Source organism: Aplysia californica, unplaced genomic scaffold (assembly GCF_000002075.1).
Source record: "Aplysia californica isolate F4 #8 unplaced genomic scaffold, AplCal3.0 scaffold00563, whole genome shotgun sequence".
Classification (NCBI taxonomy): Eukaryota; Metazoa; Mollusca; class Gastropoda; order Aplysiida; family Aplysiidae; genus Aplysia; species Aplysia californica.
The window spans coordinates 118,801-136,174 of record NW_004797833.1 but is presented as its reverse complement, the minus strand read 5'-3'; the positions used below and the strand labels follow the sequence as shown (position 1 = coordinate 136,174).

The 17,374-nt window shown below is 40.3% G+C and overlaps 1 protein-coding gene across 3 annotated transcripts in view; it reads right to left on the bottom strand.

Annotated features, from left to right (window-relative positions):
- Nucleotides 1–2,976: 2,976 nt before the first annotated feature.
- LOC101857593 (serine/threonine-protein kinase PRP4 homolog) overlaps nucleotides 2,977–17,374 on the bottom strand; it is a 32,626-nt gene continuing 18,228 nt past the window's right edge. For 2 of the 3 annotated variants that reach the window (XM_035972037.1, XM_013087241.2), the window contains exons 12-18: nucleotides 17,094–17,241; nucleotides 16,103–16,240; nucleotides 12,125–12,278; nucleotides 11,174–11,288; nucleotides 10,094–10,332; nucleotides 5,746–8,256; nucleotides 2,977–4,346 (exon numbers count right to left, since the gene is read on the bottom strand). In XM_035972037.1, coding sequence (XP_035827930.1) covers nucleotides 8,053–8,256; nucleotides 10,094–10,332; nucleotides 11,174–11,288; nucleotides 12,125–12,278; nucleotides 16,103–16,240; nucleotides 17,094–17,241 — 998 coding nt within the window. In that variant the 3' untranslated portion in view covers nucleotides 2,977–4,346; nucleotides 5,746–8,052. The remainder of the gene's footprint in view (nucleotides 4,347–5,745; nucleotides 8,257–10,093; nucleotides 10,333–11,173; nucleotides 11,289–12,124; nucleotides 12,279–16,102; nucleotides 16,241–17,093; nucleotides 17,242–17,374) is intronic. The other variant, XM_013087242.2, reaches the window with a different exon arrangement.

Genomic DNA, 17,374 nt, shown 5'->3' with positions numbered 1-17,374 from the left:
GACAGAAAAAATATCTTGCAATTTTTTGCATTTAAAGTATTTCCTTCAGGTCTCTCCGAAGTCTAGACATTCGGTTAAAATGTGTCTAATGGTAAAATCTATGTCGCATCCGACACAGAACGGCTTCTCATCTCCCAGATCCCTGAAGGAGGTATTTGTGTGTCAGAACCGTGTGTCCGATGCGTAATTGAGTAAAAATGACTTCGTCTCTTCTGGAGACGTCCGGAGGATTTCGCGGTCCCAGTTTGGGTTTAATATTGTGGAGTTTGTTACTCGTCTGTTTTTTCCCGTGGCTCTCCCACAGGCTGGAGGTGTACTATTTTACTTTATTTTTACAGTCAGTCTGTGGGAGAGTGTTCTTCGTTGATCCCAGCAGAAGGGATAAGGATTTCTTCGCCAGGTCGTCTACCTGCTCATTTCCTCGGATGCCCACATGGTATCCATGCGAACACGATATTATCCCGTTTCAGTTAAGGTGCAAATTTTCTGGTGTAGCCTATCTATTTTTGGGAGTAGGAGTGTGTAGTTTGTGAGTGAGGTGATACATATATGTACATTACAATCTCTTAGCAGTGAAGTGGTACAGATGGGTTTAATAAAGAGGCATGACCTCCGAGTTAAATATCCATCTCCAAAACGACCAAGCCAAACAGGAAATTCATGTAAGATGTCTTTCCCAAGGAGATGTCTGACCGAGCAAAGCAAAATGTTCTTCTATACTAATAAAACTAAGTAGATGTAATTCTTTAAAAGCCTGACAATGTTCTGAGACAACACACGGACAAAACAAAAGCTACATACGAGCTGCCATGGAGCGTAAATGAAACACAGGTCCCTATCAGAAAAAAAAATTTTAAACATCAGGAGTGGGTGGCTCTACAGTGACTGGAGAGCTTCCATTGCAAATAGCCACCTCCTAAGAATCACATGGGTGTTCTGCCCTGGTCACGCCGGGGTGCACGGAAATGAGCGTGCTGATGAACTTGCCGGCAAAGCAGCACTCAATGGCCGAATCATGCTCGTCCCACCAATGGTGATCGCCAGATGCAAGGAGAGCCTTCACGACCAAGAGGAGTCAGACTCCCACATTCAGCACAATAAAAGAAAAGTGTGTGCGGGGCACAGCGAAAAAAAGTTTGCTCCGAGGAGTGGTCAGGCGTGTCTCAAACCAGCTCCTCATGGAGACAATTAGCAGGAAGACCCTGAGGTGGATGCTGGAGAGGAGAGATGAGCAGCTATGGACATGTGCCGCCTACTATGATTCTAGCTCTGGATCCAAGTAAATCCAAGAAGAAAAAGAAAAGTGTTACATTCCCATTGACAAATTCTAGATCATACACAATAGGAAGTTGGCTGCAGCAAGTACAACCCAGTCTTTGAGGGACAACCCAGGCTGTGTGGATCACAGAAGACAGGGGAAGACACTCGATCATACCAAATTTCCCCACTGTAGAATTGAACTCATTCATCCATGAATTCCCTGTCTTGTGCCTGATAATTACACTTAAACCACAGATGCCAATAAGTTAGGAGAGTGACTAGAGACAGACTGGACAACAGACAGACCTGCAGAGAAAGTTAGTTTCGGTAAGTGTTTTACAGTACTTGCAACACAATAAGGTCATATAAGTGCCGAAGATTAGAGGTGTTACAAGAGAGTAACAAACACAAAAAAGAAAGAGGAGAGATAAGGACGATAGATGTTTGATAGGAAAGAAGGAGCAAACCACACCAGAGCACCCGCCAACCACCCACTCCACGACAGACCTGGAGAGAAAGAAGGTGACAGAAAGACACAAGAGTACTACAGAGAGGTGGAGGAGAGTACACAAAGACAGAGAGTGTGAGTGTGACAGAGGAACTGAGAGTTAATAGACAGAAAAAAACAGAAGAGAGATGGACAGGACTACAGAGAGAACACCAGAAAGAGAGAGGGAATGACTGAAAACACAGAGACAAAAAGGATGAAAGAGAAAACACTAGAAGGAAGAAAAGGACAAAACAGACTGGAGACCATAGAGAGAACGAAAGAGAGAAAGAGGAGCAAAGAGCAAATAACACAGAAATAGAAGAGTTAACAAAGAGCATGAAAAAAAGACAGATGAGGGAAAAAACAACAGTGACACAGGAACAGTTCCTCACAACAGAGACTGTAATAATTAATAGTAGAGGGTTTTACGGCGATCGCAACTGCATAAGGTCATATGAGCGCCAAGGGGTGGATGTCAAGACAACAGAGAAGCCTTTACAGTACAGGGAATCAGATTTATTCTGCTCACCTCTCTAGCTTCAACAGCACAAAGTCTGCTTCGACTATCAAGGCACCCCAAAAATAGCAGGTCACAAGAGAGTGACAAACATACAAAAGAGGAAAAATGACAACAGTGAGGATTAGGAAAGAAAAAGCAGCAGTTCCCTGTTGCAGATCAGGCACAGTTATGAGCGTGACATGAATCGGCCCATTTACAATTCTACTGTGCTTGAACGAGAAATGTCCCCCCTTTGGGAATCCCAGAGGTAAGACACAAATCATTAACTGGTTGCATAACATGCTGATCACTTCCATGGAGCTTACTGTTGTCTTTAACCCTATCCGTACGTCTTGTTTTACTATCGTATCCATACGGTGTGGGAAACTCTGAGCCACCACTTTTAAAAGAGGAAATTTACTTGTTAATCCGATTCGTAGCAGTCTGTCAAAATGATTGAGAAATACTGAAAGTTTCAAAGAGACTTTCATATTAGATGTATTCTAAAATGTGAAGAATACAACCCCGATGGTACAAAATGACCCCAGGGCATAGGGATAGGGTTAACTGATTTATTGCCGTGTCCAATAGAAGACAGTACAAGACCTCCTCAGGTGTAAAACGACTCTGTGTGTGATATTTTGCAAGTATTAAAGTTATTATCAAAATGGCTCATTGAAAGAAAAAGCACCAAACCAAACATGTAAACATACATGACAACAAGGCATTTAGTTCAAAAAGTCAAATCTTACTTTAATTCATCTCATGAACTGTACATCTGACAAGATAACATACACTGTATTTAATCAAATAACAAAAGAAGGATTCACCCGAAAATATGACAAGATCACTTCCAGAAAACTCTGCACTTTAACCTGCCAGCATGCCCTGACCTGGTCCTAAAGGACCAGCTGCTTGCAGTACACACACACACTCACACACACACACACACACACACACAATACACAAAGCTCTCACTGCGCCACTGGGAACACACAATGCCCCTGTGTGTTGTGCCATCAACTGGGAGGGCTTCTCTCGGCCACACACATCTTCATCTTCATCCACTTACCTGAAACAATGAAAGCAAAGTCATGAGAGAACATGTGCCACTGGCGGCCTGCCATAGCTCTACAACACATCCTAGATCAAGCGCATAAAAAGGAGAAGGCTTCACCAACGCGATTACCATCATTCTTCCAGACGAAGAAAACTTTTACACTGGCTAGTATTTTGAGCAATGAAACCTCATTTTCTTCCATAATTTTTCTCTCCTTCATTTAAAAAATACAATCATACATCCATAATGTTTGAGCTGTAGGCATTACTTCTTTTCTTAAACAATTTTTTTTTTTTTTTTGGCTAAAATGAAGAAATCACAGTTGAAGCCATGCTCAGAGTTTGAAGTTTGTAAAAAACGTTTAGCAAACCATGTGCTCAAGTTGATTGAATTTTTGTAAAAAGCACTGTATGTGTTGGAGAACTATAGACAGGAGCAAGAACCTGAAGTGGGACACAGGACAGAAGGAAGAACAGAACAAACACATAGATTTCATAGAAACTAATTCTCATGAAAATTACCTTAAAGTGTCTCCCCCCCCCCCTCCCCCCCCACACACACTAAAACATTTTTTCCCACGAATTTTTAACTTTTTATCTTCATTTTGCAATGTCAAGTTGCCCAAAATCCTGCTTTGTTCAGAATCTCAAAATCTTTCTACTAACCCCCCCCCCCCCCCATTCTCTCCAAGCACACTCTTCACATTATCTTTTTTTCCCCCTTACACTCACCCCACATAATTTTGAAGTATCCAAGAAAACCCAAGGGGAAACAGTTTTAGAAAATTAGAAAAAACAAAACAAAAAGAAAGAAATGCTCCTCATATTTCCCCTTCTAACACAATTTACCACGGCTAAGCACGTGCAACAAACGTCTCTATTTCCCTAGTTACTGTCTTGAGTATGGAAAAAATGAGTCTTTCTTTAATTAATGAACAGCATGAATGTTTCTATCTCATACAAACACATAAAAACGACAAGGGTCTGAGTTAATCATAACCTTTAAGAGCTCGCTGTCATCATCTGCAGAACCTTCACCTATGAGAGAAATGCAGGCCTGGTTAGAAAAATCATTTGCAATAAAAATTATGGGATGCAAAAAACAAACAAAACCACACAAAAAATTTTTTTAAAATCATGAGCAAATGAAGACAGGCGTGAAAGATGGCAATGTATATATACGGTAACATGTGACCCTTACACTTTTGGTACTGTAAATTTATCTAAAAAATAATCTCAGATAAACAGGACAGTGCCAAACAAAATCAAGAACATGTTGAACTTGGCAGGGTAAAAACATCTTTGTGTATGTACCACATATACTTTCAGTCACTTCTCATCTAAACGGTGACCAGGGAAAAAAAAATCGTCTTTCAAAATGCTTTCAGGCGGAAAATGAACAAAGATGTCACTTTGCTGTACATCATGACTATCAGAACTAAATTGCAAAAGCAAGAACCAATGGCTGCTGCAAAGTATCTAGGAATAGAAGGCCAGCACATGGAGCATTTTTTTAAAAATCTCTACTTTAAGGAAAAAATAACACGATCAACTTTTTGCAATAAAAAGAACGACATAGGATTCGCAAGCCAGATCCTTCTTTTTCTTGAGCTCAAAATGTTCAATTCTCATAAGTCAATAATGAGAAACCAAAAAATGAAAACAAACGCCAATGGTGATAACATTCTTCTCTCACCACTACATTTGAAACATATTTTATGTCCGATGAACATGAACATTTGTATTCGCAGAAAGCAAACTTAAATAATTCTCTGGTCAAGTAAATGGGGGCCAACAACAAAACTTAAGTATGCAGCATTGAGTCTGTACATTTCTCCATGTACAAATAAAAGACTTTGCATTTTCTGCTCAACACATTACACCCTAACAGGCCCGGGATCGCCCGGGAATTCCCTTAAGCGCTCCACCCTGACTCGCCCGCGCCGACCTAGCGTCTTTAGAAACGAGTCTCGCCTTGACGAGACTCTGATTTGCATAGTCATAGCAAAAAGTTTCTTCTTTCGTTGGGGGGTGGGTTCCTTCCCCTTGCTTAGGATCTAGGAATTGACTTCCCGTCCAGGCCCTTAGGGTGTAATGTGTTAAACATTTGTGATTTTATGAACTGTAACTAATGCTTTAAATCCTAGTCAATATATAACAGCTTTTGTCAACAACAATTAAATAAGAAAGAGGCCTGAGCAAAATAACTACTTATATTAACTAAATCCAATACTTCAAAGACAGCTTTTTACTATGTAAAGTCATCACAAAAATTCAATTTTAACATGACCTCTATTTCCCAAAAGAGCAAAGATTTAGCTGACCATCAATGAAGGACTTTTCAGACTTTTCCAGACTAAAAATGGTGTAGAAAGCTATAGTTTCAACAAACAGATTAAAACACTCCGTATGACATACTACAGATCATCAAGAACACCTTCGATCTGACAGGTGGCGATGGCCTCGACACACACTGGTCCACGACAATAATGCAAGATGACCCTGCCAGCAGTTGCCGAAACCACAGGCTCAAGTGAAGGCAATGGCTCCAATTGCATGAGGAAAAGAAAAACAGGGCAAAAGACTAATGTTGAAAACAGCACATAATGATACCACAAACCCACCATAACTTTATAGCAAGTCCCACCTTCTTTTACTGGGACTGACAGTTTGAAGTTGGAATACACTCAACCAAATCCACTTCCAATGTACATGGTACGTCATTCAACAAATATCATTTACATAACAAAACTGAATACTCCAAAGAGCATACATAAATAACAAAAAACAAATGACGGAGCTATCAGCTTACTTTTTATACAGCCCTGTCTTGGCTGTTATTCCAGAATAATCTCTAAATAACCACAGAGTCAATTTAAAGAAATAGAACCCCATAAAACAAATTAACAATTCAAAATAATGTAACTTTTCCCTCTTCCCTTTCAATGCCCTCATACAGCTTTGTACCAATAGAAAGCAAGCTTAAATGCTTTGAAGTGAAACTTTTATGTGAAGTTATTCACGATTCAAGACTTTACACTTTTCAGCATCCCCAAACCAGTTAACTTTGTGGACGAGAGGTTCCAAAAATGACAGAAGCACAAGCAAAAAGAAAACAAACTTCCACACTTGCAAGTTAATGGAATGTACACCAGCATGTTAACTGTCTCACAAGGGCAGCCCAAGGCAATAAATCCTCGCCACAAACAGATTGATGCTCAGGCTCACTGGCAACAGGCTGCAAGACAAAAGGTGAAACCAGAAACAGTATGGTTTTGATCCCAACTCTGAGGAGTTCAGGAGGGCTTCAAACAAACTTGTGTATTCTTATTTCATCCAATCTCTTTAGAACAACATAATCATCAAACTCAATCGCACAACCGCTCAAATGTCAACAACTTCAGTCTCATCCACACTGAGCAAAATCAAATAAGGGCTTAATGAAACTCAATAACAACCACCACCACCCCACCCCCTTTTTCATAAAGACAAAAATGTACAAATCCCCTACACGCACACTTTGCAGCCCTGAAATAAGCTTACAGTTTTTTGTTGTTCTTTTTTTTTAAAATATGGTACTTAATACTTAACACTTTTGACTTCAAGCATAAAAAGGAACATACGAGAGTATTTACACAACACTCACCACTGGACACCAGGGAGACAACTAGCCTAGACGAATACTGAGAAGAAAAAACTTCCAACCCTACAAGAAGAAATTAAGACTAGGACCCTCCATCAGGCACCTACAGTTCCTAAATCTGCTTCATGGAAGCCAGCCATCACACTGCACTAGCAACGAGTCCTCTCTGTGTCATTGAGTGCTCAGAGATTGCACTGCTTGCAAAGAAATACTTAGATAAGCAGTATAAGAAATAACCAGTAATCTCAGAAATAATCAGCAGAACCATTAAGAAATTTTGCACAAAGAAGAAAATTGTAAAGCAATGCACTCTTCAACAGTTTAGCCAAACGTCCAAATTTTAAAAACTACAAAATCGCAACTGTTCTGCATTCTAAATATTTCAATACAAGATTAATTTTTTGAGATCTCATCACTTTTGCCACAGAAATTGTACTGTGCCAAAAATAAAACAACATAAACTTGTGAACGTGCAATACTACAGCAGTAATCATAACTTTCCCCGCACCACTCATGTCCCTTAGCAATCCCAAAGACTTTGCAACATCAAAGTTCATAAACAGTTAAGAGTTGGGAACATAAAACTTCCTTTTAAAAAAAATAAAATATTACGACACATACATTACATAAAGGCAGAATGCAATCCGAGCGGCAGCAGACTGAGCACAAATTCGGATCTTCATTTTACTTCACTTAATCTGGGTGTGTATGATGATCTGTGAGACCATATACGTGATTCATCAACATGCATCCAATCTCCTCTGTCTTCCCCCACACAGTTGGTGGGGACATACAAAGGTGTGTGTGTGTGTGTATGTGTGTGTGTGTGTGTGTGTGTGGTTGAATGAGACAAACACCAACACTTTCTCTTTTGTTATACTCCACGCGGACTGAGGGGGGCGTATTAAGTTCTGTGTGAGAGTGTGTGTGTGTGTGTATGTGTGTGTGTGTGTTTGTGTGTGCACGTGCGCGCACTTGTGTGTGCGTGTGTGAGCATGAGAGACTAACGTACACCCACATTCTGTCTTTTGTCCTACCCAACATAGTCTGAAGGTGCATACATCAATGCCTCTGTCTGTTGGACAGATCAACATACACTTATCAGATCTTCTCAGAGATGAAGGGATGTGTCAGAGACTGACTGTTGCCCAAGCGTTTGGATGGGTCCACGGTGAGAAGTTTCTCCAGGAGGTCCTTGAGCTGTGTCACTTTGCGCAATTGGTCCTCAGGCACCCGACCAAAGGGAACCATGTCGGCCAACATATCCTTGGTGGCGTTGATGGACGTCAGGACAGTCACTTTCTCCTGAAATGGTTTGGAAAAATAAAAACAATGAACAATGCTCAGGAGAAAAGAAAAAAAACAAAGTGGAAAATGTCAAGATTTCTATATTGCAAAAAAAAACTTTTGAGGGGGGGGGGAGGGGGGGAAGGATTCTTAGCCACAGGCACAAAGAACTCAACTGAATAAGCGTCTGGAAGTTCAAGAAAAGTAAATATGTTCCGTAATCTCTACCATCCGATCATTAACATATCTAAACAATAAAAGATGTCACACCAGCACCAGAAAAAGACTCATGCTGAGACTGATATTTCTACCCCACCTCTTCCAAAAGGCGTTGGATGTACAAAAACACTTTCAGTACAATAGTACGAGAGACTAAATAAAATTTGTCAATTTCTTCTTGATTTAGAAAGACGTCCCATATTGGCAAAGCATACAAAAACTACCAGTGTCTTACCAACTGAGCTAATGACAAGTCAATGCAACACGCCAGGAGATCATGACAGCATCAACTTGGAAATATATACGAAAACCTGTTACTTTTACCGGACAATGTACATGCTGATTGTGGAAACAAGATGACATATACAGAATGAGACAAGACATATCAAATTTGAGATTATTAACAAGACCAGAGCTTTCGATACACCCGATTTCAAAAATTGGATTTTTAAAAAATAACAAACCAAACATAACAACACATAGAAAATTATTGTGTTAAAGTTATAGATTCAATTTTTTAAACAAAATTGTTGTTGTAGTTAGCGATCCAGTTTTAACTAAATTAAAAATCAAATTTTACCAGTCACCAAAATCTACACAAAAAGCACCAATCACCGCCCTTTTCAAAGCTTATTTTTGACATTGAGTTAAAGCCCGAGAAGCATCATCGTAGCAAGGGCCACAATTCACAAAAGACAAGATTAAGAGAACTGAGCTAGTAACACAGAAAAGAAATACAAGGAGAAGCGCTCATCAGCACGCTCATCAGCACAACAAGGAAAATTCTCATCGAGTTGAATGCAGAGTTGCAAACGGTATCAAAGAGTTTTAGTTTTAGTAAGCTTGTACGGCGCTCGCAACTGCATATGGTCATGTGAGCGCCACAGCATCCAAGAGAGATATGTGTCAAAACCAATTATCTCCAAGTCTAACTGAGCAACTGCTTTCTTGAAAACGTCTCAAGAGACTAGAAAAATAATTTTGGATTTCAGTGATGAGATAAGAAACAAAAAGTCAATATGCAGTAATAATAATAATAATGAAGATCATTTCTTTAGCGCCCACTCCCGTGTAAACACAGCTCTAGGCGCTTTACATAAATGCTTGTAAGAACAATATTCATGCACGCGACACACACACACACAAATCCACACACTCATATATACACACACACACAAATCCACACACCCATATACACACACACACACACAAGTACTCATACACTTTTCATTTGTTTGCTGACCCCTGAATTTTACTGAGGACCCACACACATATCAATCAATCACGGCAACAGTTTTAGAGCAAACACAAAAGTAGACAATATCATTTCTTCCAGGTACACTGCACTGATAGAGCATAACACTATCATTATGTTTCAACAAGCAAAGGCCTTATAACATCTCACACACAATAATAATAGATAGCATTTGTACAGCACAAATCCCTGCTCAACAGCAAGCTCTATGCGCTTCACAATCTATACTATACCCCAGCAGACCTGACAGCATTCTGAAACAACCTCAAGTTCCGGGGAAGCATACAGTGCAAGCAGCCATATAGGCCCTAAAACACTAACATACTGACAAGATAACTGACATAACACCAAAATCAAGGAAAAGAAGAGAGGTGAACTGACCCGCTGGGTGACCTTGTCCATCTCGTGGTGCAGGAAGTTGTAGGAGGAGTCAAAGTGCTGCTCCTTGAACATGCCCTTGCGGATCATCTTGTTGGGGATCCGACCCTTGTAGTCCATGATGGTCTTGAGCATGTCGTTGTTGCTGGTGCCGGGGAAGAGGATCTTACCTGTGTACAGCTCGTACAGCGTGCAGCCCACCGACCAGGTGTCGATGTTGTGGTCATAACCCAGTCCAAGAACTAGCCAGGACAGATACATTAAGGAGTTACTTTCATTGTGATGTAACACTTCACTTCTTGCTTTATATTCTTGTCAATAAACTTAAAATTTTGAATTTGTCTTGAGGCCTAGCAAGACAGATGTACTCACTTTTCAAGACTTTTTAATCCAGCTGAGCCCGGAACTTCCCCCAATGTGTCCCTTGTGTGACTATGCATATGAGACTGTGGATCATCACCTGTTCCACTCACTGCACAGCCCTAAATGACATCAGAGCTACCCTTCTCCCTCCGAAACCTAACATTGACAACACACTCTTTGGAACATTACAGCAACTGCAGCAGACCTGCACTTATCACTACATGGCATTGGACAGAAGGGCGAGAGCCCAGCTGTTGCTGGATCGATAACAACAAAAACAACAACAATCCTACAGAAATTATGTTTAGCTGTCCCCATCGTTTTATGCCAGAAAAATTCTGAAATTATGCAAACTGAGTCCAAAAATATGAAATTATGGGATTCTGTTAATTTCAACAAAGACTGAGGAAAATAATCAGAAATTATGCAAATAAAGATCAAATTTTGCTAAATCATGCGCGGTGCATAAAACCATGGGGACAGCTTTAGCAAGTTTCAATTTTAAGAAAGAGTCTTACAGCACTTACAACAAAATAAGATCATATCAGTGCTGAAAATTAGAGGTGTTACAAGTAACAAACACAGAAAAGAAGGAGGAGAGATAAGGATAATAGATGTTCGATAGGAAAGTAGGAGCAAACCACATCAGAACACCCGCCAACCACCCCTTAAGTTTAGTTTATAAGGACAATCATATTTATCAAAGTCACATAGACTTACTGATTTCTGGTGCTCGGTAGAAACGGCTGACCAGGTACGGGGTGATATCATTCTCTGATACATGTGATGCCGAACCAAAGTCACAAAGCTTCAAAACCATTTTAGACTCGTTCACCTGTAGAATGAAACAAAAGGTTACAAAGAACATCTCTGCTACATATCGGAGGGTACAGGAAACAATAAAACTGATCAACTTAAGCAAAACACTGTCTGACTTAAAACTCAAGGAGTTTGTTCAGAGATGGAATTTGCACACAGTAATTCTCAGCTTTAAATTACCAAACTGTGTGCTGTTTCTCTATGCAATTAGGAGCAATATTTTTTTCACCGCAAGCAGGATATTGGCATCTTTATACCTGGTCCCATTAGGTGCCTTACATAAAGACAGGTGCTGCTTTCCATGAACAAATCCAGAAAAAGGAGAATTCAGGAACTGTGAATGATAAGGCATTGAAACACCAGCATTGTACACAAAAATGGCATACATTAACAGGCAAAACAAGCCTACGTCTTTATTCCACACACAAACTTCTGTCGTGACTCTCAGGCACAAGCTTGTCTGGATTTTTTAAGACAAGATAGTTTTTAAACACTTTTATGCCCTCTTGTCTATCCAATCTCTATTTCGAGGCTAGCTCACAAGTCAAGACATGGCATCACTCCAAACGGGAGACTAAAGCCAACAAAGAAGAATTTCCATGCTTAATATTTTTCTGTGAAGTCTAAGTTCCTCGATAAATAAATAAAAATATTTTACTAAGGTATTTCTCTGGAGTAAATGGCAGATTTTCAGGAAGATACTCCAAGTCAATCCCAGTACTTTCCATGACCTCGTCATTTTCACAGACCAGCTGCTCTTGACATTCTTGTGTCATTTCAAACTAATGCAGGACAGACATGCGTCATACACACAACACCCCCAACCCAACACAGTATAAAAATTTTGCTTACCAGGATGTTGTCTGGTTTGATATCTGCATGCAGGATGCTGCATTTCCGCAACAGTTTCAAGGCAAGCAGGAGTTGCTGACTGTAGGACCGGACAGCTTTGATGTGCAGACCTATGTCTTTGCCATATTTCTTCAACACTTCACGCAGGTTCATACTGAAATAAAAAAAATATAATAGTATGCAGACACTGTTTTCAGATGTACCTCAAAGAGTTCTGGGGAATATTTTGGACTATAATGATATCACACGTAAAATTTTCTAAAGCCACAATACCTGTAACTCTAAATAAGCAGCATGTGATATTTCATGAATCATCAAAAAAAAAAAAAACTATTGAAATTAGATTTACAAAATCTATACTTTATTTCTAAAACTGTCATTTAATCCAAACTCAATACATTTTTAAGCCAGACAGCTTTCACTACAATAACACAAGAGTAAAATGACAAAGAGGGGCAAACCAAATTTTCAAAACTCTCCAACTACCCTCTTGTAACAGGAAATAGGACTAACAAATTTTTCCAACAATTTTACTGTAAAACCTGATATATCAAACAACACTTATCCATAAGACACCAAACCACAAAATAAGAGTATACGACCCAAGGTTTATACGGGGTGCCCACTACGGATGGGATCGGCCTATGGGGCCGATCGCCCGACTTGATCGCCTCAAAAACAAACGTGTTTGTTTTCAGTTTCAGGCGATCGAGTCGGGCGATCGGCCGATTCCATCCGTAGTGGGCACCCCGTATTAGGGTCAACATAAGTAGTTTATTCATAGCTGCCACTCAGGAATTTAAAAAAAGGAGGAAATTCATGCGAACGCGGACGCGCGCTCTCCGAAGGCTGGAGTAAAACCAGTGAGATCCAGAGGCAATATATACTGGAAAATGTAGCCTATGGTTTTGGAAGGAAAAACTGTCATATTTGTTAACCATAGGCAACAGAATTAAAATGTATTTGGAAAAAAAAAAAAAACCAACAAAGGCACTAAGTAGACTAACAAGCATTTGAGTCAATTTGACACAGTTTGGACTTGGTGACTAAAAATCCAGAGTCTGTTGCAAGCTGGTGTCTTATAAAAAGATTTCTTTCTCTTTAAACTTGTACATCGATGTAGAGCGCGCGCAGTATAGGATCAAAGAGGCAACACCTTTGCCGCTGTACTGAGCACTCCTGTACAATTGCGGTCCCGTTTGCACTTAACTTAGTATAGTCCCTCTGTAGAGTGTAGATCTAACCTGAATTAAAATTACAGCCTAGGCTATCTAATCTAGATCTAGATATCTAAATATGTGTAAATCTAGATTATATCTAGATCTAGAGATAGATTATCTAGATCTAGATCTAGATTCACTTCAACAGCCACAATAGCCGTCATGTAAACAAACGGGACCGCAATTGTACAGGAGTGCCGCGGGCCGCGATTTCTTTATCGCACCAAACGTAAAGTGCAGCAAGCGGAGCTCCTTATACACGGCTGTTCCACTCAGGATCTCTTAGTTGCCGGTCGACCTGACCTCCGAGACGAGGTCACGCCCCGGTTACGCTACCTGCGGGCACTCGGCCTCGCGGTCAGCGGCTCCCCCGCGATGTTATGTTTTGTACACATAAAACAACACCAGTTCTTATGAAAGCCGAGAAAGTCAATGAAACAACAACCAAATGATCACATGAAGACGAAGGTGTAGTTTACGACAGTATTATTTTTATCACGGAGAAGTAAAAGAAAGTGTTGTTTAAAAGAGGGGGAAAGTGGCTTTCATCATAGATCGGTTATTACAAACAAAAATGTTTTTAAAAAAATAATTAAAAATAAATGGACCGACAGATTGTTACAGTCTTCATTTTCAGCTCACAGTCAGACTTTGAACTTTCAAACACACTTACGTTTATGAGGTAGGACCAAAAAGTCTTGTTGCTATTGTTGATTAATGCACACAGTCTTGTCAGTGAGTGGGAAAACAGTTGAGTCCAGCCAACGCACGAGTACTTTTCACATGAGAATGAAGACCGTTCTTTACACCTTCACAGCTGAATTGATGTTACTATAGTCAATATTTTGATAAACATACTACTATAAAACTGTTTAGTCAGATGATATTCTGTGTGTGACTATCCTCTGAAACACTAATGGCTGTCCTTTTGTTTTGAACCTCAACTGTCCTTTCGTCTGAGATGTGTTAAGCTTTCGTCTGATCAGATGTGTAGCAACTTTTTCTTCTAACGGTGTGAGTGGCTCTGTGTCAGATTTCAAAAGTGTTGACTCTATTGTCGTTTCATGTTTGACTAATGGGGAGCTGGTACTGTCTGTGAACTGTTTCGTCTTCGTTTTAGGTGTGGATGTCAAAATATGAGTTTCTGGTGAAATGTAAAATGAGTCTTCGTCTGTATGTGTAAATGTGCTGTCAATGGATTGAGTGGTAAAGGGCTGAGCACCATCGCCTGTACTTACAGTGGAAACATCTGGGGTGGGGGTATCCGTTATGCTTGCAGACTCCACTGCCATACGAGCGGTGGGCGGAGAACGCAACTCGTGTCCTTCCGTAAGCAAAGGAATGCGCTCTTTAATGCACCCTTTGCTAAGTTTAACATAGCGAGCACACACAGAGCACTCGTTAATGCTTATGCTTGCGTCGTAAGCGGACCAAACATAGGCACTGTCTTCTACACATTTCTGTGCGGCCTTCAAAGCCGCATTTGTAATTTGCTTCCGTAGTGTGTATATTCGCGAGCCACATTTCCTGCACAGAGTGTTGGAATGCTTGTCGGCTGTGTCGTTGTCAATGTTCAGTCTATAATATTGCAATAAGTCAAACTTAAAGTTTTTACACAAAAATCGACGCTGCTGAGAAACTTTAGTTTTTAAACTTCTTTCACCACAAGTACGACACAACTTGTTTAAATTCTCAAAGTGGATGTTATAAGAGTGTTCCATCTTTGATGTTAAAAGGCTCAATAATTATAAACACACAAGAAAGTCAGACGGCAAGTTCCCGCTTCACAGAGTTTTTCTTTGCACTGAGCGTTGCACTAGACTAGTCACATAAAGTGCGCTAGTTCATGGAAATTTAGCTCCTACTCTGAGATTTTTTCAGCACAATGGAGAGAATAGATTTATAAAAAGAAATATGAAGGTTAAAACAAAAATTGTCGGCTCGAATTATCAAAATTCTCTTTTAAATCCAAAAACTTCAATAACACAGAGCTGTACAACAGTGGTAGTATATAGGTATCCCAAGGGAGTATAAAACGAGATAGAAACTGGTTTCAAACTGCGGGTTATAGAGGAGATGCTGAGCTTTTATTTAGTATACAACACTCCTAGGTTTACGGGATGGAGAAAGGGAGTACTATGTTGTAAATTCCAGTTAATTTCTGGAAATTGTACCCTTACCGCGCGGAGCGGTCAGATCTAGGGATAGGCCGGTGGAAGTGGCGTAACGCGTCGAGATTTATTACCTTCCGCGAGGGGTCACAGGGGTCAGAAGGGTCAGACGGGCTACAACTAAGTGCGCCGCTCGGAGAGTGAAACTGAACAGCCGTGTATAATTATTTTTGCATTCTGCATCAACTTCTCTCGAATTTCCGCCGTTTTCAATGACAACTCGGCGCGCTAACGTCCCGATGCCAGATCGACACTTTGTTGCTCCACAATAAACAAAGTGAAACTAGCGCTGGGCCTAGAAGAACGGAAGTAGAAAGCTACGGGCGGACATGCGCAAGCTGCGTTTTCGTCTCTCTCCCGGTTCGGTGTTTTCCGCGTGTAAAAAAGTATCGCAATTTGCGACCGAGAGTGGTCCCGCGGAGGAAGGTGGAAAGTAGCGGGAAAAGCTAGATGAAGCGGAGTTTCCGCTATTTAGCGGAAAAGTGGCAGCTATGTTTATTACAAATGTCACTGCGTCAGGGGAAAAATGAGCCTAATCATAGTAAGGACAGGCCACAGACCTAAGTAAGTAATAGAAAGACTTTTACCTGAGCGGCTCAAACACCAAACACAAATGCTGCTTGTGGAAGAAGTGTCTGTAGAGACGCAGGCAGTGGTACTTGTCGTCAGGGTCAGCATCGTTGAGCTTACGCAGGAACTCCAGCTCCTTCATGCCTGTCTTCAGCCTGACCAAATGAAATAAGATGTTACTGACCAAATGAAATAAGATGTTACTGACCAAATGAAATAAGACGTTACTGACCAAATGAAATAAGACGTTACTGACCAAATGAAATAAGACGATACTGACCAAATGAATAAGACGATACTGACCAAATGAAATAAGACGATACTGACCAAATGAAGTAAGATGTTACTTTGTTCAATCTCATAAAAAGAAGTGCATTCACGAGAATAATTAAATTCTACCTTATAAACACTTTCATTAAAACGACAAAAAAATGTGAACTTAAGCTTATTTCTTATACATTTCCATGTCCAGGTTCTTTAAATAGAATACAAATTTCTTCTCCAAAAATAATTCAAAGCATCCCACTATATTAACCAAACAAAATAAACTTGAACTTTCATTCTGTAGCTGTTGTCGTTGTTGTTGTTAGCGATCCAGTAGCATCTGAGCGTTAACTCTTCTGCATGATGCCATTCGGTAATAATTGCATGTTTGTTCTAATTGTTGTCTTGAGGAGAAGAGGCAATTAGATGTGTGGGGTAGCTTGGGAAGAAAACATCCCATTAAATCAGTTAGTTTTCTACAGAAGAACTGTCTCTGAGGGGTAGTCACATAGTGGGCAGGCAGCAGACTGCTTTACTCAAATTCGGTTGAGATGTAGGTTGAGGGGTACATGTTGTGTTTTAAGTTGGAAGATTATGGATTGATCTCCCCTCCTCAACTCACTGATTGGATCTTTGACCATTCTGTAGCTAAAAAAACCCCAACTAAATTCATTCTAATTTCTGAGGAGACCCACGCGCCTGCAAACAAGCAAAGACCTGTAGCTGTTGTCTCAATGTACTCACATCATTTCATTGTTCCTGATGACCTTGATGGCCACCTCCGAGTTGCTCCGAGCAGCATCGCGACACAACATCACATTACTGAACATGCCCTGGCCCTTGTACGCAAACACAGAGTAACGTTTGTCCAGAACTTCACCGATCCTCACCCCTGTGGATAGTGAAATATTTTTCAATGCACAAAAATTGTTCATACTATGCTGTCTATTCACAAAAACAGTCATCCTATTCCGTGTATCCATAGTCAGAAATTTTTCTTTTCCATTTTCTGATTTCTTACAATG